The sequence below is a fragment of the Enoplosus armatus genome, chromosome 4 (assembly GCF_043641665.1).
Source record: "Enoplosus armatus isolate fEnoArm2 chromosome 4, fEnoArm2.hap1, whole genome shotgun sequence".
Lineage (NCBI taxonomy): Eukaryota > Metazoa > Chordata > Actinopteri > Centrarchiformes > Enoplosidae > Enoplosus > Enoplosus armatus.
Window position 1 is genome coordinate 14,877 of NC_092183.1, and position 23,779 is coordinate 38,655.

The window sequence follows — 23,779 nt, forward strand, 5'->3', positions numbered from 1 at the left end:
GACAACATACGACATGTCGATCAGTCAGACTTGGACTTCTTGGAAGGTGGATTTTCTTTTGATGGAGCTAAACTAGCACTTCCCCCCTGCATGTAGTCTTTGTGTTAAGCTAGGCTAATATGCCTCTCGCTGTCCTGCAAGAACTAAAATGAACCATCTGCTCCTCTGACTCTGTACAAGTCAGAGAACATGAGGATTTATCTGAAGGATGTATTTATTCTTTAATCTTACTGTATTCATTTTTCATTTTTCAGTGTTACTTTATGATGTGGAAGAGTGTAACATTATAAAGGACTTGTACCTTTAATCTTACTGTATGATGTGGTAGAGTGTGACATTATAAAGGACTTGGTGGCCGTTGTTCCAGGCGTACAGGGCTCTGTCTCGGGGGTTGTAGTCGAGCATGGACAGGTGGCTGTATTTATTGGTCAGAGGAATGTCGATGTACTCATAGGTGGAGGAGTTGGTGGAGTAGGCGTAGTACACTTTGGTCCCACCAGAGTATCCATTAGTGACATATAGTGTTCCACAGATCATGAAGGCCTCGCCAGCACTACGTTTTGGGTGGTTGGTTGTCCAGCTGCGGATGATCTGCAGAGTGTTTGGGTTTAACTGGCTGAGAACGATGTTTCCAGCATTCTGATTAGTGGCGTAGACGGCCCAGAGCCCCCCCTCATCCACCATGAGGTCGATGTCCGAGTGCCCCCCCCAGGAATAATGGTACATGTTGTTGTAGCCAGCAAAGTCGAGCTGTCGGGAGCGGCTGATGACCGACGTGCTGAAGTCGAACTTGATGATGGTGTGACTCTGAAACTTGTTGAAGTAAATGGATCCGTTATAAACCACCTGACCAGTACCGGACCAGGGGTGAGGCAGGCGGTGAGAGGTAAAGTTATCGGTCGTCATGAAGTCATACATGGACTGATACTCCCTAACAAAGCGGTTGTTATGGTAACCATCCATATACCACACCTGTAAGGAAAGACACCAAGAATGAAAAATCTAAAAATATGACATGATTTTTGGTCTTTTTGGTGTGAATATGATACATGACTAAAATAAAATATTCAAATAATGTTTAATTGACCTTGCAGTTCCATAATTATCTCACCATATTAAACACTGTAGTAATGAAGTCTCAGCTAAAGTAAAACTGTAAAACCCATGCTGACTATCAATCTCCCTGCTTCTCCTCTAAAGTCAGAAAAAACTTTTTGTCCTTTCCACTTCTGGTTCATCTCCTCCTGTTCCCACCCAATCTGAAAGCCTTGACTCATCATAATCTTGTTTCAATCCTCAGTAAATATTGACTATTATACTATTATGCTTTTTAAATTAATACTACTGTGTCACTTCCATACAGTGGTACTCGTTAGACATAGATTAAAAACAGAAAATCTTAATCTGAGCAGCAGAGGTGGAGATAACTTTTAATTCAAAAACACTGGATCCTGCATTTCCCGTAATGCAGCTGGATAGTGTCTTTCATTAGAGCCTCCCTGCCAGGTAAACAGCTACACCTCCAGTTTTTAACGCAGACTATACATAACGTGTAGTCTCCAAACGAGATAAAACTGACGTATTCTTCTGTTGTTGTTGTTATTGTTGGTTTTTGGATTAAAGACTTACTCTGCTGTCTCCAGCTGGAGCGATCGGGTCAGTCATCCATGATCCAAACCTCGATCCAGACGTCTTGATGGTGATTGGCTCAGATATTCCTGTCAGCTTCCCACAGGCTGAAACACAAACAGGAACATATGAAGGTACAGGGTGGACAAAACAACAGGAACACCTGCACAAGCTGGAGCTGAGATTTCTTGATGGAGTTTAGTTTATGTTGTTCACAACTTTGAAAGATCAACACTGTTGAAAGTGAGAAAATGTTGTTGTGTGTGTGTGTTTGTCTGTGTGTTTCTGTTATATTCTGTGTTTAACATGAGTACCACTCAGCCACTCACCCAGCCTCTGCATGCAGGCTCTCAGCCGGTCCTCCAGGCTCATAACTCGGTTGTGGAGCTCCTGGTAGTCCAGACCTCCCAGTTGTTCCTGCAGCAATCCCAGCAGCTCCGTTACATTCGCTGCCTCCTCCTTAAACTGTCGGACCAGAAGAGCATCCGCCTTGTAGGCCTCCAGGACCGGGATTAGAGGACGTAACTCCTCCATCTTTGCTTTGATGGACTGACAGACAGACAGCAGACATTTCCAGATGTCCTCTCAAAAGTCTACCTTCACGTGGTCATCTGAGCTTCAGATGTTTGTTAATTCTAGATATTTAATTGTATACATTTATTATACATAGATTGATGATTAATGTTTGGTGCTCAAATCAGTTTTGTCAGATGCTGCAAATCATGACGATTATTGAAGTTATTACACTGATCTGTACTGACAGCTGAGTTAGCGTTAGCAGCACATTAGCAGAACAGTGCCTAGTTCAGGTACAGTATTGAGCGTAGGTCAGCAGCATTCAGAACCCAACACACAATCACTTTAGTGGCAAGCATAGAACAAAAGAAAATAGGCTGGAAAAGCTGGATTTATTAAAAAGAAGCGTCAGACACTTTCTGTGTCGACATGCCATAAGTTATCAAACTGTATGGGCCTGTTTGACTCTCACTCCTACAGTTAAAGTTATAATTTCTCATATTTCTGTTATTATTAAAGTTGTTATTGTAATTACTGTTGTTGCTGTGCATCTCTGTCTCTCTCTCTGTCTTTTCTTATCAAACTTACTTGTTCCCTGTGTCCACACAGGAGGTGTTACTTATCCCCATCTGTCTTATCTATGAAGTGGCAGGCTTCAAAGTTAACAGAGAGTTTGCTTAGATATTGATCGGTAGTTTAAGAAATGATGTCATGATGTGAGCAGTACCTTATACTGTCTGGCGATGTTGCTCTCGTGTCCATCTTCCACCTGTTTGAATTTGTTTTCCAGACCCTTCAGCTGAACTTCCATTTTCTCTACAAACTGCAGATCTCTCTGAGTCCGCTGGTCCAGAACCTCAATGGACTGACTCATATTCTGAACCTGGTTGACACAAACACACAACACATAATACTACTACTACTATCACTCTACTACCTTTGTAATAAATACCATTATTAGGCTATCTGATAATCCCAGAATCAGTGATACAGTTAGTTAAATTCATATTCTACACCTTCATGACACAACAGTGTCCACATAATACCACAATACTATTACTGCTACTACTATCATCATGACACGCAATATACCTTTCTAATAAGCATCACTGTCAGCTGATCTGGTATTCCCAGAACTAAAGATATCAGCATTATTATTATTATTATTACTATTATTATTGCCAGTAGTATATTAATAGTAGTATTTCGCACCTTCTCCAGCAGCTGTCTAAGCTGTTTGGTTCGGGCGTCTCTGGAGCAGACAGTCTGCTGAGGAGCAACCACTGTGCAAATACATCGACCTTCAGAGTCCTGAGCTGAACTGTACACCTGCCAGCCCTCCTCAGGGGCAGATGGACCCACCTAGGAAGTAAGAAGACAACGATGGAAATGTTGTTGATGATTGCAATTACTGCAGTTCAGAGTTCTGTTGACAATACTCAAGTAAAATAAATCAATCAAAGAGAGAGAGAGGTACAGGGACTGCCAGAGTCTCCCTCTCTGTCTCTCTTCAAATTTCAAACCTGCCAGTCCAGTTAAGGTTTGCACCAGTGAAGAACACACAACCCTAAACCTAACCCTAATCCTAACACCTGACAGTTATTAAAAAAATTTCAAATATGGCCTGGAAAGCCAGAAATAATGGGGCTGTAAATTCCAAGATAATGAGGCCAAAGATACCCTTGTCAGCAGTACCTCTGCCAAAAGGGAAAGCACCCAAAAGTCCCAGAAACATTGGTGTCAGCACCTGTGTCTGGACCTTGTCCAGCAGGGGGCTGGACAGATCTAAAATTCAGGAGAAAAAAACATTATTTTCCGGAGTGATTATTGGTAGAATTGTTGGAGAATGGTGAATTCTCCACCCTCTTGTAAAAAAGGAGAAGAAAGGAGGAGAATGTTGGGCTTTATAAGACTGAGCGTAGTCATTCTGTCTTCAGTTTGGTTCTGGAGCCAGCTTGGGTTTATCTCGTATGAAAGAATAAACTCAGTTGCGTTGAACTCTGATCATCTCCAGTGATTTCTCTCTTGTTAACACTGCAATAGTTATTCATTCGTGCCGTAGTTTACGTGTTGGAGAAGAGGTCCAGACTTATGCTCTGGCCCAAACTTGGACATCTTTTTCCCAACAGATATCAGAACCATGTCGATGACACTCTCTGAGACATATTCTGGTAGAAAATGTATTTTTCGGGTAAAAAAATCAAAATCATCATTCTTTGGGTGACGTAAACAGGAAAAAATGTTGTCATGAAAAAATTGAGCTGGTCTCACTCACAAAACAGTGGTTGGATTATAATATTTATATACTGTATGTGTGTGTGTGTGTGTGTGTGTGTATATATATATACACATATGGGAAGTGGACACTGACGATCCTAAAGGAGGAGCTGAGGAGGAGGAGGAGGATGGATGGATGAAGTCTGGATGATAGATAAAGTAACCAAATGTGTTAAAAATGTGTTAAAATGACCAAATGTGTTGAAGACGTGAAAATCAAAAATGTGTTAAATATGTGTTAAAATACAAACACTGTTATCATTCTGTCTATATTATTCAGTCTTTCTGCTAATTGTTCAGAATAAAAATTAAGTAAAAACATTTTTTCAAATATATTAGTTTCTCTCTCTTGGATCGGCTTCACCATCAAGAGCAATTTGGGGTTCAGTGTCTGATGCAAAGACATTTCGACTTGTGGACAGCTGGGGATCAAACCGCCAAACCTGTGATCAGAGGATGACAGACTGTACCTGAAGGGCCAGAGGTGCCCCATTAATCAATTCAAAGCAGGTTCATCTAAACTAACGAGCTGCTGGGTCGTTATTGGACAGAAAATGCATTATCTCTACATGAAATAAGATAAACGTAAATTATTAATTTATTGTATCATATTTTTTTGGCCGAGCATGTTGTTAGAGGAGAGGCATTTTCTTCCTCTGTGCACACTCAACAGGTAGAGCTACAGTCTCTCTCCATTGGACACCCAAACTAAACTGAAATCAATCTTTTTATTTGATTCTGGATTATTTGAATGTTTCTGAGAGGCTGAGTGAGACCAGCAAATACGGACTGTGGGAAACTAGTTAAACTGGTTAATCAATAAGAGCCTTCTCAAGTGTTTTTAAATCATCCTGATTATTTCGTTTTAGCAGTAAATACATTTGAGCGTCAGCAGCATATTAGTGAAGTGAGATATTGTCTTTCTAAATGATTTGTCTAAGAATGAAACATGCAGAGATGGAAAGAGTTCTGGAATATTATAGTCAAGTAAAAGTGCTGTTACTTTAAAAAAGTTTTACTCAATTAAAAGTAAAAGTAAACTTGTGTCAAAATGTAAATTTAAAAGTAGTTCAGTTAAAATGTACTGAGTATACGTTACTGGGTTACATTTTTAAAGAAAAAGGGGGTAAAGGAAAAATATTATATGACGATATAAAATGTTACATTTCTGCCACTTGTATCTGCAATCTCATTCTTTCGGTCGGTGATTTATTACCATAGGTGAGGGTAGGAATGTAGACCAAGCGGTAAATTGAAAGCTTTTCCGTCTGGCTCTGCTCTCTCTTCACCACAACGGTCCAATACCCTAATCTGCCAATCAATCTACACCTTGACATCCTCTCCATGAATATCACAAACAGAATCGGTGGCAAGGAACAACCCAGGTGGAGGCCAACACCCACCAAGTATACAGACATAGCTCTTACTTTGGTTATATAAGGACCGAATGGCTCATAGCAACAGTCCTGGTACCCCATTCACCGACAGGACCCCCCAGGGGATACAATCATATGCCTTCTCCAAGTTCACAAAACACATATAGACTGGATGGGCAAACTCCCATGCCCCCCCCACTAACCCTGCAAGGATAAAGAGCTGGTCCACTGTTCCACGGTCAGGACAAAATCCGTATTGGTCCTCCTGTATCTGAGTTTCAACAATTGATTGGAGACTCCTACCCAGCACCCTGAAGTAAACTTTCCCAGGGAGGCTGAGCAGTGTGATACCCCAATAATTGGAGCACTCTCTCCAGTCCCCCTCTTTAACAATGGGAAGCACCACCCCGGTCTGCCACTCCACAGGCACTGTCCCAGAACCTCCATAAGACACTGAAGAGGCGTGTCAGCCAAGACAGCCCAACACTGTCAAGAGCCCTCAGCATCTCAGGGCGAATCTCATCCACACCTGGTGCCTTGCCACCAAGGAGCTTCTTAACTATCTCAGTGACCTCTGCCAAATATGAATGAGGCTTCCCCTGGGTCTTTAAACTCTGCCTCCTCCACAGAGGACATGTTGGTCGGGTCAGGACTTCCTCAAAGTGCTCTTTCCACTGCTTGACAATATCCCCAGTCCAGGTCAGCAGTTCTCCCCCCTGCTGAGGACAGCCTGAGCCAAGCCCTGCTTTATCCTCCTGAGTTGCCAGAACTTCCTTGAGGCCAACCGAAAGTCCTTCTCCATAGCCTCCCCGAACTTCTCCTACCTGTTTGCTGCTTCAGGAGACCCCAGCCTGGCAGCTTCCTTCACTGCTGGTATCCACCAACAGGTTCTTAGGTTGCCGCCACGACAAGCATCCACAATCTTCCAGCCACAACTCCTAGCAGCTGCCTCCACAATGGAGACTCTGAACGTGGCCCACTTGGATTCCACGTCCCAACCTCAGACAGGGGCCTCAGCCAGATGTCCTCAATTCACCTTCACTACACGTTTGGATTTACCAAAACTCACCACCAGGTGGTTCCAGGACGCCACCCAGAGACTCCTGGAGGAGTACAGGTCCTGTAGGGGTGTCAGCCAATCACCTTTTCTGCAGAGTGACTGGTTCAGTCTGCCCTTGTCCTTGGCAGTGGCAGCAGTGTACCAGATGGTGATGGAGGAGGTGAGGAGGAGTTCCAAGTTTCTGTCCCACCTTTAGGCGAACTCATCCCTACCAGCGATGAGCCCAATGAGGGTGGTATCATCTGCAAAATTCAAGAGCTTGACAGACTGATGACTAGAGGTGTAGCTGTTGTATACTGGGAGAAGAGCAGAGGGGAATGGATGCAGCCAGTGCGGATGGACTGGGAGTCAGAGACGTGTTTCCCCAGCTTCACATGCTGCTTCCGGTTGGACAGGAAGTCTGTGATCCACCTGCAGATGTAGTCAGGCACACTCAGCTAGGACAGCTTGTCTTGTAGCAGAGCTGGGATGGTGATTAAAAGCAGAGCTGAAGTCCACAAAGAGGATCCTGACATTGGTTCCTGAGAAGTCCAGGTGCAGGACGATGAAGCGGAGGGCCGTGTTTACTGCATTGTCTACAGACCTGTTGGCTCTGTAGGCAAACTGCAGGGGATCCAAGAAAAGGGTCAGTAATGGATTTTAGGTCCTAAAATGACTTAATTACCAAAGAAGTCAGGGCGACGGGTCTGTTGTCTGTAAGTCCTGTGGCCCTTGTTTTTTGAGGACGGGGATGATGGTGGAAGCTTTGAAACAGGCTGGTACGTGGCATGTCTCCAGTGAGGTGTTGAAGATGTCTTTGAAGACCTGATCACAGCTGATCACAGCTTCAGGGTGGAAGGAGAGACAGAGTCTAGCCTGGCTGCTTTGTGTTAGGGTCTTCTGTACCATGAATTCCTTTACAATCTGCCCTGGGTTCAACTTCATTTCTCGTTCATTCTCAAAGCACAAAATAACCAGTTCCCTCCTCCTCCCTCTGCCTGTCAAAAACAGCAGAAAGGCATCACCTTTCTGAAGGCAAACATTCCTCAGTGAACACAGAAGCACACCGAGTAGATGAAGAATCTGAGTTTGTGGACGTTTAGTGAGACGTCAGAAAAATTAACCTGCTGCTTTTTATACTATTTCATTCTACACTATTATTATTGTTATTATTATTATTATCATTATTAGTTGTAGTAGCAGTACTGCTGCAGTCGTGTCTATCTGTGCATTAAACATGTTTCTAACCCTCTCTATTATTGATCCTAATCTGCTGTAATCCATTTGATAATCCGGATTATTAACACATTTATTGGCATCTGATGACAGAAATTTCGTTAACCCCTAGATCCAATTAGAAAGAATTTAATCTACCAGTTTGTTCCATTCTGGAATGTCCAAATGTTTTCACATAAAGATAGAGTGTATGATGGAGAAATGCATGCTGGGATTGACGCAGTAACAGTTTAAACTGAGACATCTTCTTCACATCAAATATAAAAAAAATTAAAATAAAACTGTTCTAACAATAACACAAAATCCTATTTTCATCTGATTATTTATTCTGACATTAAATTAATTTTGTTTAAGGTTCAGTTTTGGTCTCTGATGTTCAAATATCGATCAAATTTTATTTTCACGCAAACATTTTCAGTCAAATCAAATATCATAAACAGGAACATCAGAGAACAAGGTTTTACACAGTGTGACCAAAACATAGTAGAATATAAATAGAAACATATTGTATTAACCACTGTGAAGAGTGAGTAGAATATAACAGAACACAGAAGAATATAAATAGAAACATTATGTATTTACCACAGTGAAGAGCGAGTAGAATATAACAGAACAAGTAGAATATAAATAGAAACATTATATATTTACCACAATGAAGAGTGAGTAGAATATAACAGAACACAGTAAAATATAAATAGAAACCTTTTGTATTTACCACAGTGAAGAGTGAGTGGAATATAACAGAGCACCGTAGAATATAAATAGAAACATTATATATTTACCACAGTGAAGAGTGATCCGATCAGCAGCAGCAGAAAGACATTGAGCAGATTCTCCTCAGACTCCATCTCTGTGTCAAACACATTCACCTCCTGCTGCTTGAATCTCTATTGATCTCTTTATTTATCTGATTATCTCTGGTTATTTATTCATCTGTTGTGAATCCGTCTCTCTGCTCCTCTCCCTGGTCTCTCTGTTCCTGCTCTTCCTCCTCCCTCCTCTCTTCGTTCCTGCTCTTCCTCCACCCTTCCTCCTCTCTTCGTTCCTGCTATTCCTCTACCCTCCCTCCTCTCTCCGTTCCTGCTCTTCCTCCACCCTCCCTCCTCTCTTCGTTCCTGCTATTCCTCCACCCTCCCTCCTCTCTCCATTTCTGCTATTCCTCCTCCTTCCCTCCTCTCTCTCACTCAGCCAGATGGAAACAAGATCCTTCAGTTTACAGATTGTGTGTGAGTGTTTCTGTCTATGTGTGGTCCTGGTTGTGTGTGTGTGTGTGTGTGTGTGTGTGTGTGTGAGAGAGAGAGAGAGAGAGAGAGAGTGAGTGAGAGAGAGAGAGAGAGAGAGAGAGAGAGAGAGTGGTTCTCTGTGTGTTTCTGTCTGTGTGTGTGTGTATTACATGTATGAATCCTCTACCTCTGCTCCACTTTTCTCATGACTAAATAATGACTAAATAATGCCTGTGTGTGTGTGTGTATTACATGTATGAATCCTCTACCTCTGCTCCACTTTTCTCATGACTAAATAATAACTAAATAATGCCTGTGTGTGTGTCTATTACATGTATGAATCCTCTACCTCTGCTCCACTTTTCTCATCACTAAATAATGCCTTTGTGAACTTGAACAAATCTATATAGAAAACTGCCCTCTCTCGTTCCTTTTTACATCTATTTTTCTCTCTACTTTCTTTAAAATTGCTAATCATATAATAGCATAGCATAATAAATCCCCTCTCTCACACTATCTGCAGCCTCCACTGCCTCCTGAATTGCCTTCACTCTTGGATGAGCCTATCAATCTCTTGTTGCCACCTTGACATTACAACCTCTAAAGCTACCCTTTTCCTACTCCCACAAACCCCAAACGTTCTCCTCACTTGTCCCTGTCTGCCCTTCTCACTTTTCAGTGAGGGTTTCTTCCCATCACTCCTCTCTTTCCTTGGCTGCCTACTCTCACCCTGGTCCTGCCACGCTACCGTCTGCTTCCTCCTTAGTGACAGGGATGCCGATATCCTGCGAACTTTGATTACTAGCCTATCACTGGACTCTTAAGAAGTACTGATCAATGAACTCTGACCACTTCAACCCCTGATTCTGTGTTGTACCGGGAGCCAGAGAAGTGCTGTCAGGACCAGAGTAATATGTTCACATTTTCGTGTGCTTGTAAGGACTCTGGCTGGCTCTGGCTGCTCATACAAGGAGCTCATGATGATTGTTTGGATAATCCTGCAAATTGAGCGTTACAGTTGATTGAGATGCAACAGAAGATGTGTAGTTTCTGCTGTCCCGATGTTAATGGGGAGCTTGTTCCACCATTGTGGAGCCAGGGTCCCAAACAGTGTGCAACATCTCTTCTGTTCGTTAGTCTGTTTTGTCTCATCTTTCATGTTCCATGTTGTATGTAGCACATTTCCAATTTTATTTTGTAGTACTTGTAGTACTCATTTCAGACACTTCACTTCCTGCCCTTGTGTGTTTCCTGCCAGCACAATTACCTCCCTCGCCCTGATTAGTTTCACCCGGCCCGCATTAGTTACTCACCTGGATGTATTTAGTCTGTGTGCTCCCCTCCTTCTGTGCCAGTTTGTCTTTGTCCTCCATGATTAACAGTCCTGCGTTATTCCTAGTGTCTCGTGTTTGGTTTTCTGGATTTTGATCACCATTGGTTTGACTATGCCTCTGCCCACTCCCTACTGGATTTATCTGCCTCATCTGACTGCTTACCTGTGTACCGAACTCTGCCTGTGTAAAGACAGTGTTTTTGCTTTCAACCTACCGGAGTCTGTGTCACTCATTTGAGTCCTCCACCTTGTGAACCTGGTCCTTACACGGTGGTGATTTTGTTGAGCAGTAGCTGGGCCCCCCTCGTAGTGAGGGAGTAGTGATGATTTGCAGTAGTAAAACGTAATGGACAGGCTGGGGTGTATGGTTTCACCATGTCCTGGAAATAGGACAGGCCTGAGCCGTTCACAACACGATAGTTAAGTACCAGTATCTTGAAGCAGATTCAAGCAGCCACTGGTAGCCAGTGCAGGGTGCGGAGGGATAATGATGATGATATTGGAGGAAGCAGGGTGAGATATAGATTTGATGTATTTTTATTTCATTTCTGTAGGTTCAGACTGAAATCAGAGGGGTCAGGTTTGTCTGGAAATATTTTGTTTCTTCAGGTCCATTGGGTAAAAACCAACAGATAACCAATCAAGCTGCTCACTGAAAAAAATTACTCTGATGAAGCTCAGTCATCAATCACATTCAGGAGCCGATCAGGTCAGAGAGGTAAAGGTGTTTCAGTGTGAATGAGACACCGAAAGAAGAAGAAGAAACAGATGGAGGAGAAAAATGTCTCTAAATTAATCATCATTTTCCTCATTTGGTCGTCATGGAAACAACATCTCCATCTGCAGGCACACTGTGTGTGTGTGTGTTCTGAACCCTGCTGAGGACCATCTGACACACACACTCAGTCTGTAGAACAGAAATCAACATTTCAGTGAGATAACAAGAAATGAGGCATTCAGGAACATTTTGTAATGTTACAGGAAAATCAGAAACATATCAGTTACAGTCAGGCTGCCTCAATAAGTCCCTGAAGACTCTCTAGTTGATCCAGAATGCTGCAGCACGTGTACTAACTGGAATCAGGAAAAGAGTTCATATTTCTACAGTATTAGCTTCTCTGCACTGGCTCCCTGTAAAATCCTTTTCCTGACCTACAAAGTTCTTACTGGTCAGGCAGCATCATATTAGCTCATAGTACCCTATTACCCCACTAGAGCACTGCGCTCCCAGAAATCAGGGTTGCTTGTGGTTCCTAGAGTCTCCAAAAACAGAACAGGAGCCAAAGCCTTCAGCTCTCAAGCTCTCCTGTGGAATCGGCTGCCAGTTTGGGTCCGGGAGGCAGACACACGCTTCACTTTTAACAGTAGGCTTAAAACTTTTTGATAAAACTTACTGTTAGGGCTGGCTCCTCACAGTCCCCCATCTTCCTGTGAGAGCTCTCCTCACACCTCGTTCCCCAGTCCCCAGGCTGACAGCACTCTTCAACCTGACAACTCCACCCCTCCCCCACCGGTCACCTTTACAGTGTGCTTCACTGCTGACCATGTTAGGAGACAGCTGATGAAACTCCACTAAAACAAGGCTGCATGCCCTGATGGTGTCAGCCCCAGGGTGCTTAAAGCCTGTGCCCCCAAGCTATGTGGAGTACTTCACCATGTCTTCAACATGAGCCTGAGTCTTCAGAGGGTCCCCATGCTGTGGAAGATGTCCTGCCTCGTTCCTGTGCTGAAGACGTCGCGTCCCAGTGGCTCCAAGGACTACAGACCCGTGGCACTGACCTCCCACATCATGAAGACCCTGGAGAGACTCGTCCTGGAACAGCTCCGGCACATGATCAAGCCACACTTGGACCCCCTTCAGTTCGCCTATCAGCTCCGACTTGGAGTTGAGGATGCCATCATCTACCTGCTCAACCACGTCTATGCCCACCTGAATAAGCCGGCGAGCACTGTGAGAGTCATGTTTTTTGACTTCTCCAGTGCATTCAACACCATCCATCCAGCTCTACCGGGTGAGAAGCTGACGGAGATGCAGGTGGATGCCCCCCTCATGTCCTGGATTGTCAACTACCTGACTGGCAGACCACAATATGTGCGCTTACTACACTGTGTGTCAGACAGAGTGGTCAGCAACACCGGGGCCCCGCAGGGGGCTGTCCTATCTCCCTTCCTCTTCACCATCTACACCACGGACTTCAGCTACTGCACAGAGACCTGCCATTTTCAGAAGGTTTCTGATGACTCAGCAATAGTTGGATGTATCAGTAAGGGTGATGAGTACAGGGCTGCTGTGGACAACTTTGTCACATGGTGTGAGCAGAACCACCTACAGCTCAACGTGACAAAGACAAAGGAGCTGACTGTGGATCTGAGGAGGACCAAGGTGCCGATGACCCCTGTTTCCATCCAGGGGGTCAGTGTGGACATTGTAGAGGATTACAAGTACCTGGGAGTTCACATTGACAATAAACTGGACTGGGTAAAGAACACTAATGCCCTCTACAAGAAGGGCCAGAGTCTGTGGTGGCCAGTGCTATCCTCTATGCTGTTGCATGCTGGGGCAGCAGGCTGAGGGTGGCGGACTCCAACAGACTCAATAAACTGATCCACAAGGCAAGTGACATTGTGGGGGTGGAGCTGGACTCTCTGACAGTGGTGTCAGAGAGGAGGATGCTGTCCAAGCTGCGGGCGATCTTGGACAATGTCTCACATCCTCTCCATGACGTACTGGTCAGACACAAGAGCAGCTTCAGTGGGAGACTCATTCCTCCCAAATGTACAACTGAGCGCCACAGGAAATCAGTCCTGCCTTTGGCCATCAAACTGTTCAACTCCTCCATCTGAGTGTCACTGACACTCAGAATAAACAGACTGGAAATATTCTACACATACTACCTCACTATTACTTATTCTTAAATGACAGTGCAATACATACATATATATATATATATATATATATATATATATAGACATAGATATACATTGCTGCTGTATATATTTTTAACTTTATTTTTCACTTAAATGTTGTAAATGTGTGTATATATTTTTTTTTCTATTTCTTATTTTTATATTTTGTACATACTTTTATTTATAAATGTATGCTGCTTCTTATCTGGAATGGGAGCACCAGTACTGTAAAATTCCCCCCCGGGGATCAATGAAGTATTTTTGATTCTGATTCTGATATTTTATGTCAAACTGGAATTCTGACAGTTCCCCGACCCATCTGTGACCCATTGCATTGAGTTGTGCTGTACTCATGACATAAGTCAGCGGGTTGTTGTCAGTGAAGATGGTAAAATGGGGGGCATAGTAAAGGGAGTCCCTAAACTTTTCACACACAGCCCATTTTAACGCAAGAAACTCCAGTTTTCCACTGTGCAGATGATAGTTTCTTTCAGCCAACGTCAACGTCCTCGAACTGTACCCAATGACCCTCAACTTGCCATCTTGATGGTAATAAAGCACAGCCAAGAGACCTTGGTCTGAAGCGTCTGTGTGCAGCGTCAGAGGCAGGTTGAAGTCAGAATATGCCAATACCGGTGGATTAGAGAGGAGGTTGAAAAGTGCTTTCTGCTGTTTGCTTGTCTGGTCCACTGGCGTCCTGGAGGGCAGCTGTGGGCTGTGGTCTTTTTTGCATGTGTCTGGACTCGTGGCATGCCTGGTTTAGTTTGAAGTAACTCATAGATGGGTTTGGCTATCCTAGAGAAATCCTGGATCTAGGAGCGATAACAGCAAATGAAGGGTTAAACCTTCTGACATCGCCAACTGTTTGTGGTGTTTTCCTGGTAAGGGAGTGTACAGCTTCCGGGTTCTTCAGATCAATTTTTACTCCTTCAGCGGAAACGAGGTGTCCCACATATCTGACTTCTTGCCGGAAGAGTTCATATTTCTCTGGTCTCAGCTTGACCCCATGGCGCTGGAGGGTCTTGAAGACATAGTGGACTCCTTCCAGGTGTTCATCGAATGACCTTGCAAAGCAGAGAACATCGTCCACATAAGGGATACAGCATTCGTCCCTGAGGGAGCCAAGCATCTCCTCCATGCTGTGCTGGAATGCTGCGGCGGCATTGGAAAGGCCAAATGGGATTCTAACCCACTCGAAGAGTCCCCACAGAGTTATGAAAGTAGTGACATGTCTTGAACCTTTTGCAGTGAAGCCCTGATGGAAAGCTTTGCCCTGGTCCAAGATGCTGAACCAGGAGTATCCACCAAAGGTGTCCGTAAGGTCCTCTATCCCCTGTGGGCGGTGCCGATCTGGGACAGTTTTTTGGTTAAAGAGGCGATAATCAACACACAAACGAAGTGTTCCATTTTTCTTTCGAATTCATACCACTGGAGCAGTGTATGGCGATTTTCACTTCACCATCCAGCCTTTTACCAGAAGTTCTCAACTGTACTCCTTTTCTTCTTTGAACAATGGTCTTGGCACTGATGAATATGTTCTGGAACATTGTCTTTAAGGCTGAACTTGGGATGCCTCCAATGTCATCGCTGTCTTGAGCAAAAGCTGCTGATTCCTCAGATAACATTCTCTTAACTTTCTCTTGTTGCACCTCATCTAAGTGGCTGATATCGACAGGAGGCTGCCACAGTGTCTGCTTGGTGTCATTGAGAGGAGGAGCAACACTATTGACTTTGACATTGGCCTCATGGTTTGTCAGTTGAGTCTGTCTCCACCACTTTTTCGATGGGATGGATGCTGCCAAGGGCGATTTTTCTTGGCATAGTAATATCGTGTATTATTGGCTGGGCAACATTAGCTATGGCTATTGTGGAGGTGTTAGCAGTGGGAGCAATATTAGATTACCATTAAAACTGTACTCCCTGTGATGTCTTCATCAATAGGTTGAGGGTTATGAAATGTGCGTTGTGACTCTTCAAAATCATCTGAACCAATATGTGAGGTGTTGCATGACCCTGTATCACAAAATCAACATTATCTTTCAAAACTAACAACTCAGCCATCCCCATATCTGCCAACTTAAGTAAAGGCTTACTGTACATGAAAGCTTGGATATACTCAAAGAATACAAGAATAAAATACACTCATACATTGGTGGGTGTCACAATTACACAGACCAGCAGATGGTCAGCCCCCCCACATGCTTTTAACCTGATGGTATGATCTCATCATCACATGTGAAATAATGTAGAAAATAAAGAGCTGTCGACTATTTTCTGTCTCCAGTTATTCAGAGCTACCAGAGCTTCATCATGATCAAGTCCAGTCAGAGCTCTGAGGAAGAACAAACATTAAAGATATGAAGATTCCTGTAGCTTTAACTATGAAAGAGACTAACTCCTGAAACTCAAGACACTTGGTTGTTTGTAACTGTTTTGGATTTTTGTTGAGTCAGATTTTGTGTGTAGTAATGAAACTAAAAGATGTGTTAATGGCATAAACAGAAGAAATTTTTCTACTAAATAAATGGGTGGAGATTGTTCTGTGCTGACATTAGATTCATGGCACAAATTATTATCCCAGTCCGACTCTGACTCAACACCCAAACAAAGGAAGTGTTCATGTTCACTTCAGTCACACTTAATGCTGAAATGTGACAAATACTTAATTTAGTTTGTTTGTCATCAACTCATACAACTCAACAACATAGCAACTAGGACGAACTGACAAAGGAACAAAGGATGGGGACCAGTATGTGTAGAGAGGGGCTGATGAGGGAAAGAGGTGCCGATGGGCAGAAGAGAGTCACAGGCATCTGGTGGTCATGTAAAGAATAGCACTGAAGGGATCTTGGAAAGTGGAGATGTGGCTGAAGAGAGGCATTGTGACACACTGAGTTAATGAATCTTTGATATCACCTAACATTTTACTAAAACATCCTGTTTAATGCTGTAACATATTTCAATGTTAAAGTGCTCATGTGTTTGTAGCTAACAAAAAATAATGAAGTATAACCTAAGAGTGACTGTTGTGAAATAGTAATGATATCGTTTAAGGATGAAAACCCAGAGAAGTATTCTCTCTGTGTCTGTCTGTCTGTACTTTCTCGCTCTCTGCCCCCTGCCTTTACATGCACACAGTCTTTTTGGATACATCTACACAGAGTGTTATGAGAACCAGCTCCCGGTCGGTCTGTCTGTAGTCTGTCTTCTGACCTTGTTGAGAAACAAAGTTTGTAACGAATGATTTTCTAGTTTAAGCTGCAATGTAACCAACTTCTCTTCAGTCTTGTGTGCATCTTCCACGGGCGTACATAACTCTTGTTTGCAAACAATAAATAATCCTTTGGAATAAGAGAGAAACGCAGATGTTATGTTGGAGTAATTCATTGCTTTTCATCTCACCCTAACTAGATGCAACAGTTTGTTTGCCGCAACACCAAAAACATCCAGCAGCTTGTATTTATGTTTAAAGTTTGTTTAATAAAATGATTCATGTTTAAAAGTCCTGATCAGATCTAAAAACATTATTGATTCATCAATAACTATTAATTAGTCAGTAATATCAATATTTAAAATGGTTTATTTAAAGTTTTGAGCTTTTAGAAATATTCCCCTCACTGATCTCACATATAGATTAAACAATTCGCAAACAAATCCTTATTTTTCAATGACTCTTAAAGAGGAACGAGTTAACTCCATTTGTAAGCAGGAGTGAATCAAAAATCCTGCTTCTGTATGGTGCATGCGCAGTTGTGCATAAGAGCCTGGTTAACTTCCAACTCCTCTCATCACTGCGTTGTGGCTTCATGTGTGCATGCGCAGGTTCTGTTTTTCTGCGCAGCCTCCCGCTTGAATATTTATTGTTTTTGAAGCCAACGACAGACACAGATCCACAGCTGCACCTGCATGAGCCCATATATACTGACGAGGATCTGATGTTACTGGATGCTGAACGGAACAGAAGAGAGGCAGAACCAGCCAAGCCAACCAGGCAAACCGAGGACGAAGACAGAGCCAGAACCAACTGGGATTTCTGGTGCAATTGTGGTTCAAGCTGGCCAATATAGAGTGACATGGATTCTACATTATGAGACTTGATATCTCCGTTATGTTCACAGACAATAAATAACTTCCAAGAAAGATTTTGCAGCACTGATCTCTCCTGGTAGGGTTAGGGTTAGGGTTAAGGTGTTAGGGTTCTTTGCAGATTTTACTCCGTTTATAGAGAAATAAAACATCCCAGATGGTGAGTTTGCTCTTAATGAAGAGTTCTGAAGATGAAGTGATTCTGTTGAGCTAGATAACAAATTATTAAGCTTATGTTCAAGTTAAGCCACAGTTTAGGTCAAATGATGGTGACAGGATTGTTACATTTCCATGATTGTTCCTTCATCACCACAAATATTCAATTCAATTCAATACAATTTTATTCATATAGCCCCAAATCACAACAAAAGTAATCTCATGACACTTCACAAATAGAGCAGGTCTAGACCGACTCTTTATAATATTATTACAGAGACCCAACAGTTCCCACCATGAAAAGCACTTTGGCGACAGCGGCAGGGAAAAACTTCCTTTTGAGAGGCAGAAACCTCAAGCAGAACCAGACTCTAGGTGGGCAGTCATCTGCTTTGACTGCACAGATAATTTATTACGTTTTTATAGGAGTAGAATATAAAGCAGGTTTAGTTTGATCTTTCTGTTAATGAACCGGACTGTCTTACAGTATAGGACCGTCTTACAGTATAGGACCGTCTTGGGTTTTCATCTGGGTATCCAGCAGGTACATAGTGGCACACTGATAGAAACCAAAGATGTGTCGTTTCTGAATGTTAGTCTTATTTGTTTTTATAGTGTGTGTATTATGTTTATTACCTTAATTTATGTGCAAAAAATGTTGTTATGAGTTGTAAGAGCTCTGTCTCCCTCATGTCTTTGTGTGTCTCATACAAAGTGCCTTAAGAAATCTCTGTGAGCTTCTTTTCAGGAGGACCTTCACATAGCATGGGAGGATACTACGCTCTATACAAGAGGAATTCATTGCAAAGATAATGTTGAATACACATACAAGCAGCACGTGTTGATGCATGAAAGCCAGAGTACATTTCATAGTAAGTTAAAAAGAACAAGGGAAATATTCTGTCTGTCATGAAGACCTGAGAACATGTACAGACATTGTTGATGTACAGGTTTTGTATTCATGCAGTTGTCTGGCAACAGGAGGTGTGAAGTGTCAATAACCACACGTGACAGAAAGGCTTTTTAACATTGTGGACAATGACAAGAACAAATCTTTAACTATTAAGCATGTCATTAATGCCTCTTTCACACATTGATATAAAAAGAAAATACTGGCTGGAGAACAACAAAAACGTATATCCTAATAACAAAAATAGTTTTGACATTTTGACCACTTCCAATCCAAAGAAGGACCACAAGCTACTTTATTTTCCATTTCCTCAAAACTGACCAGGCTGTGGATCAGCTGTTTGTAGTGGAGTACCTGTGCAGCAAACAGAGTAACCACAGCATCACACTGCCAAAATAAATTCATTGGGTTAGGGGTTAGGGTTAGGCTGCCCAAAGGCAGCAGGGAAGAGTGAAGGTAATGTAGGACAAAGCTGGCGTGAGCGTGGAGTGAAGGGAAGCGTGGCAGATGAGGATAGCTGGGAGGCAGGGTGGTGGCAGGCAGGCAGGGAGACAATCAGGAAGACGGGCAGGCTGAAGATGATCCTGGACACAGAGAGGCAGGTATTAGTCACGAAATAGTACAGAGATACTGAAAAGCTGTTAGATACTCTGAATTGGCCTTGAGAAGTAGCTGCCGCTAAGGTTACACGGCAATCAGGCGATGAGTGGCTGAAGAACTGGGGTAGATATACTGCAGAGCTGATGAGTTGATGGATGGCAGATGTGATGTATGGGAGGTGCGCCAGTGTCCAGGGAGCCAGGAGAGTGAGGAAGGGAGCCATGCCCACACCAACACACACACACACAGACAAACACTGGGAACAGGGAAGGGAAAAAACACAAGGAAACACTAGGGAATGGCAGCGGCCGTAACATATGATGACATTTAAAAATCTGCATAGACTGACAGACAGACAGACATACTGACAGTGAGTTAATTCAATCTGTTATTTTGTAAAGGGAAGTCACCTGAACACTGCAACAGTAAAAAGTAGAATGCACTAAGGGTTATGAAAACTTTTAAGTTGATACAGTGTTCCTTTTTTTGTTCACCACACATCTATAGGCAAATAAAAATAAAATAATGTTACATAAAAATATGTTCCATGTTCCCGCATTGGAACCTTTTATAACCTAACCTGGCTCTCTGTCCCTGACCCCCTTCTAGGTTGGCTGTTGTGGGAGAAGCATCAGTTGTGTACCAGAAGTCTGCAGGCTGTAGTCTGACCAATGAGCCAGCCTCTCCGATGAGGGCAATTACAGTGTGATTTCGGTTTTGGCTATTAAAATATTTCCTATCCCATAAATGTTATTACGTCATGTTAATCTTTGGTCTGCTGGGAAGCGTCATGGTCCAGAGTGGTATATCTCAAAATCTATTTGGTGGAATGCAATTAAATTTGATATCAGAATCAGAATCAGAATCAGAAATACTTTATTGATCCCCGGGGGGAAATTGTACAGTACCGGTGCTCCCATTCAAGAGTAGAAAGTAGCATAATTTAGAACTAAAAGTTTGTACAAAATATAAAAATAAGAAATAGAAAATACAAAATATACACATTTATAGTATTTAAGTGAAATGAGGTGAAATGAAAAATGAAATGAAAATACAAAATATACACATTTACAGTATTTAAGTGAAATGAGGTAAAAATATATACAATGTATATGTATGTATGTGTTGCACTAAAGTGTGTGACTATATATGTATTGCACTTAAACATTTTGAATAAATAGTGAGGTGGTGTATGAACAGGTGAGGTAGATACAGATACGGATTTCCAGTCTCTTCCTGAGTGTCTGACACTCAGAGGGAGGAGTTAAACAGTCTGATGGCCACAGGCAGGAATGATTTCCTGTGTCGCTCAGTTGTGCATTTGGGAGGAATGAGTCTCCCACTGAAGGTGCTCTTGTGTCCGACCAGTACGTCATATCATATGAATATAACTATCAATTGAAAATATTTGAGAGAATACATTTCTTATTTTACCATTTTTATTCTAGTTAATTATCCACCTTATTTTACTATTTAAATGTGCCAACCTTGCATTTCCTTTCAGTGGAGGCATTGCTCGTGGTGGAAACCCCTGACAGTTCATCACAGTATCCAGTGAGAAGCAAGGCCACCCTCTGGCCTCAGGACCATAGCTTCAGTCCTGAACAGTGTTGAACCTGTAGTACTGTGGTGTTTTTGTCTTTTGGTGCATTAGTAGTATACATATATATTAACATTTGGTATATGTTGTCATGGTTTTCCAAGCTCTTCTCCTGGCAATTAGAGCTGTGAAAGAAGGTGTCTGCACTTAATTTTTGTTTTTTATTTTTTATTAATTTTATTACATTTTAGGACCTCTGAGCACAGCCCGCACCGCCTCATCCTCCTGCCACTGTGCTGGATGGCAAATGACAGCTACAGTAACCTAGCTTGGAAAATAGAGAAATGGTGCCTAAACGTGATGAACTTCCTGTTTATCAGACCACAAATGAGACAAGAAGTTGAAAAAACATCTGGGGACTGGGCCTCACTGATTACTATACAAAAACACAACTTTATTCACTGATTTTGGTGAAGCTCAAAACTCAGTTAGCCGTGCAGCTAGCGGCCTTATTAGCTAGCTGACACTGCCCGGACTGTGAGCTCAGAGCAGGAGGTTTTGATGCCCAGGTCCCAAGCTCCCAGTCTGGGCAGAGTCAGCTAGCTAATAGGGCCGCTACCTGTACGGCTAACTGAGCTAAATGCAGCTACAGTTAGCAGTATTAGTGATTACTTTAGCAACAAATAAAACCATCTGTCCATCAAAAAACTAAGTAACTTTCCCTCACAACCAAAAAAGCACTTTCTAAGAAACAAACTGAACAACCTCCAAAAACCAGGAAGAGTCGTCCTGAGCAGAGCGGTCGAATAACCCACACAGGCTGAGTGGGTGGATGAGTGTCCCTATACTTGGTGATGACCTGCTGGGGGCATGGCTGAGGCCGGTGACTGTATCTGTGACATCACAACCTTACGGAAGTCCTGACGGCTCGTTTAAAGGCAGTGTCTGAGCACGGGCTGTGTGCATTTCTCAGTGGATTGAGTGTTTTGATACGTTCACAGTTACATATCAGCTAGAGCTGCTTTATGATCAAAAAAGGTACGGACATCTCACTTTCTACAATATGGGACCTTTAAACCTCTTCGTCCCAGGTCACTGATTATTTCAGCCTGCCTCTGACCAACAGAGTCTGAATGAAGACAGCTGACAGACTCAGTGTTTGATTCAGATTGTACTTTATTTTGAAAGTTTAACACACAGGAAGTTGAAAAGAGCGCAATTAGAAGTCTCATGTCTCAATACAAAATCAATAACTGATCAACATCCCACTATGAAATAAAAAAGTTTTACATTTCACACAATCACTCAATAACATGATCATTGATCAACAGGCAGGGGGCAGGACTAATATGGACTGGTTAATCTGGGGGCGTGGCTAATATAAGCAGGTTTGCAGGGGGCAGCTACAGTTTATATTTACACACAGTGGACACTGTTAAAACTTCACTGAAAAAATGTAAACTTACATTTTTTAAACTGTAAAGTTTCAACTTCACAAAGTATAAACTGTTTAAACATTACAGTAACCTCACAGGACTTAAATTTTCCTTTCACTTCTGACCACACCCATAGTGAAGTCACAGTGTACTGACACAGCCTGGAGTACACTGTGACATCACTGCAGTGAGCTGTGAGGTGGACAGAAACAAGATGTTCAGTTTCTCTTTAATCTTCAAACTTTATGTATTCATCGCCCAACAGGAAGAATCGTCCACCATTTTACATTTTCTTTCCAATCAACATTATTACAAACATTCATTTTTAAAGGTTTACATTTCTATTTTTCTTAAATCTTGTTAGTTTTAACACAGCAGGTTAAGCTGATCTCAGGTCAGTTTGTCAGTGAATCCGAAAAACATTCAAACTGATAAATTACAGAAACTCAGTTTTCCCATCAGAACAAATGTTTAAAAAACTGAAAAGACAAAAAGATGAATTCATAATTTTGGGCTAAAATGTGAGTTAGTTAAATACATTTTATCAGAACATTAGATTTTTCTTCATCTAAATTTAATGATCACAGTTAGGGATGTTAATAATTAACCGTTTAATCGTTAACCGACAGTAAGAATTTTGACTGATTAATACTACCAGTTAACAGTTAAAACAAATAAAGAGCCACGATGTTGCTCCTTGGAGATGACTACAGCCCCCCTCATCAGCTAATGACCCAGAGGCAAAGGGGGACACCTGTATGAGAGACAGTCCCCCCTCATTGGATCCTCTTGACTTGTGGAAAAGTCTTCAGACACACTTCCTGAGGCTGGCCGCTCTAGCGGGGCACTGTCTCTGCGTTCCCCGGACATCAGGACCATCTGAGCGAGTATTCTCTGCTGTGGGTCTCACAGTTGAGCACCAGACTAACCCCACAGCATGTGGACATGTTGATATTTCGGAATAAAAACTATTAGACAAGCTGTCTGCGAGTCAGGACTGAGCTAGGCCTGGCCTGTTTATTTTATTTCAGGACTAATCTAAATAGTACATTTTAATGTTGTCGGTTAACGGTTAATGTTCCGTTAATGAGGGTCAGCTATCGGTCAGAAAAACATTTCAAATTTAGCATCCCTAATTACTGTTGATTAATGATTACAAAACTCTGCTGTTCAAAAGGTTTTCATGAAACAATGTGGATTTCCTCACATTTAAACAAATAAAAACTATCTGAGCTGGTGATGAGTAATGATGAATGTGATCGTCTGGATCTACAGTAAATACAGATGATATGATCAGAGTGTTTGGGACCTGTCCAATATCTGATCTCTGATTGATCTCTGATGATTTCTCAGTCACCAGTAGAAGTTTTCCTCCATCACGCATCGACAGCAGTCTGTCATCTGATTTGGTCAAGATATCTGAAGAGTTAAACTGTCCAATGAAAAGCTGTTACCGGACTTCCTCAGAGCACATCACTTCCTGTGGCGAGACGTCCTCACTGGTCGATTACTGTG

General features: G+C 42.4%; 1 protein-coding gene across 2 annotated transcripts; it reads right to left on the reverse strand.

Annotated features, from left to right (window-relative positions):
* Positions 1–309: 309 nt before the first annotated feature.
* Positions 310–8,921, reverse strand: LOC139284029 (noelin-like). Of its 2 annotated transcripts, XM_070904179.1 has the most exons (6): positions 8,856–8,921; positions 3,358–3,507; positions 2,873–3,028; positions 1,959–2,178; positions 1,630–1,736; positions 310–972 (listed from the first exon to the last, which is right to left on the reverse strand). In XM_070904179.1, the coding sequence occupies exons 1-6, from the start codon at positions 8,919–8,921 to the stop codon at positions 310–312; spliced, it is 1,362 nt and encodes a 453-aa protein (XP_070760280.1). The 2 variants fall into 2 exon arrangements, with proteins under 2 accessions (XP_070760280.1, XP_070760281.1); XM_070904180.1 differs by lacking the exon at positions 8,856–8,921 and having other exon boundaries at positions 3,328–3,480.
* Between the last annotated feature and the right edge of the window lie 14,858 nt (positions 8,922–23,779).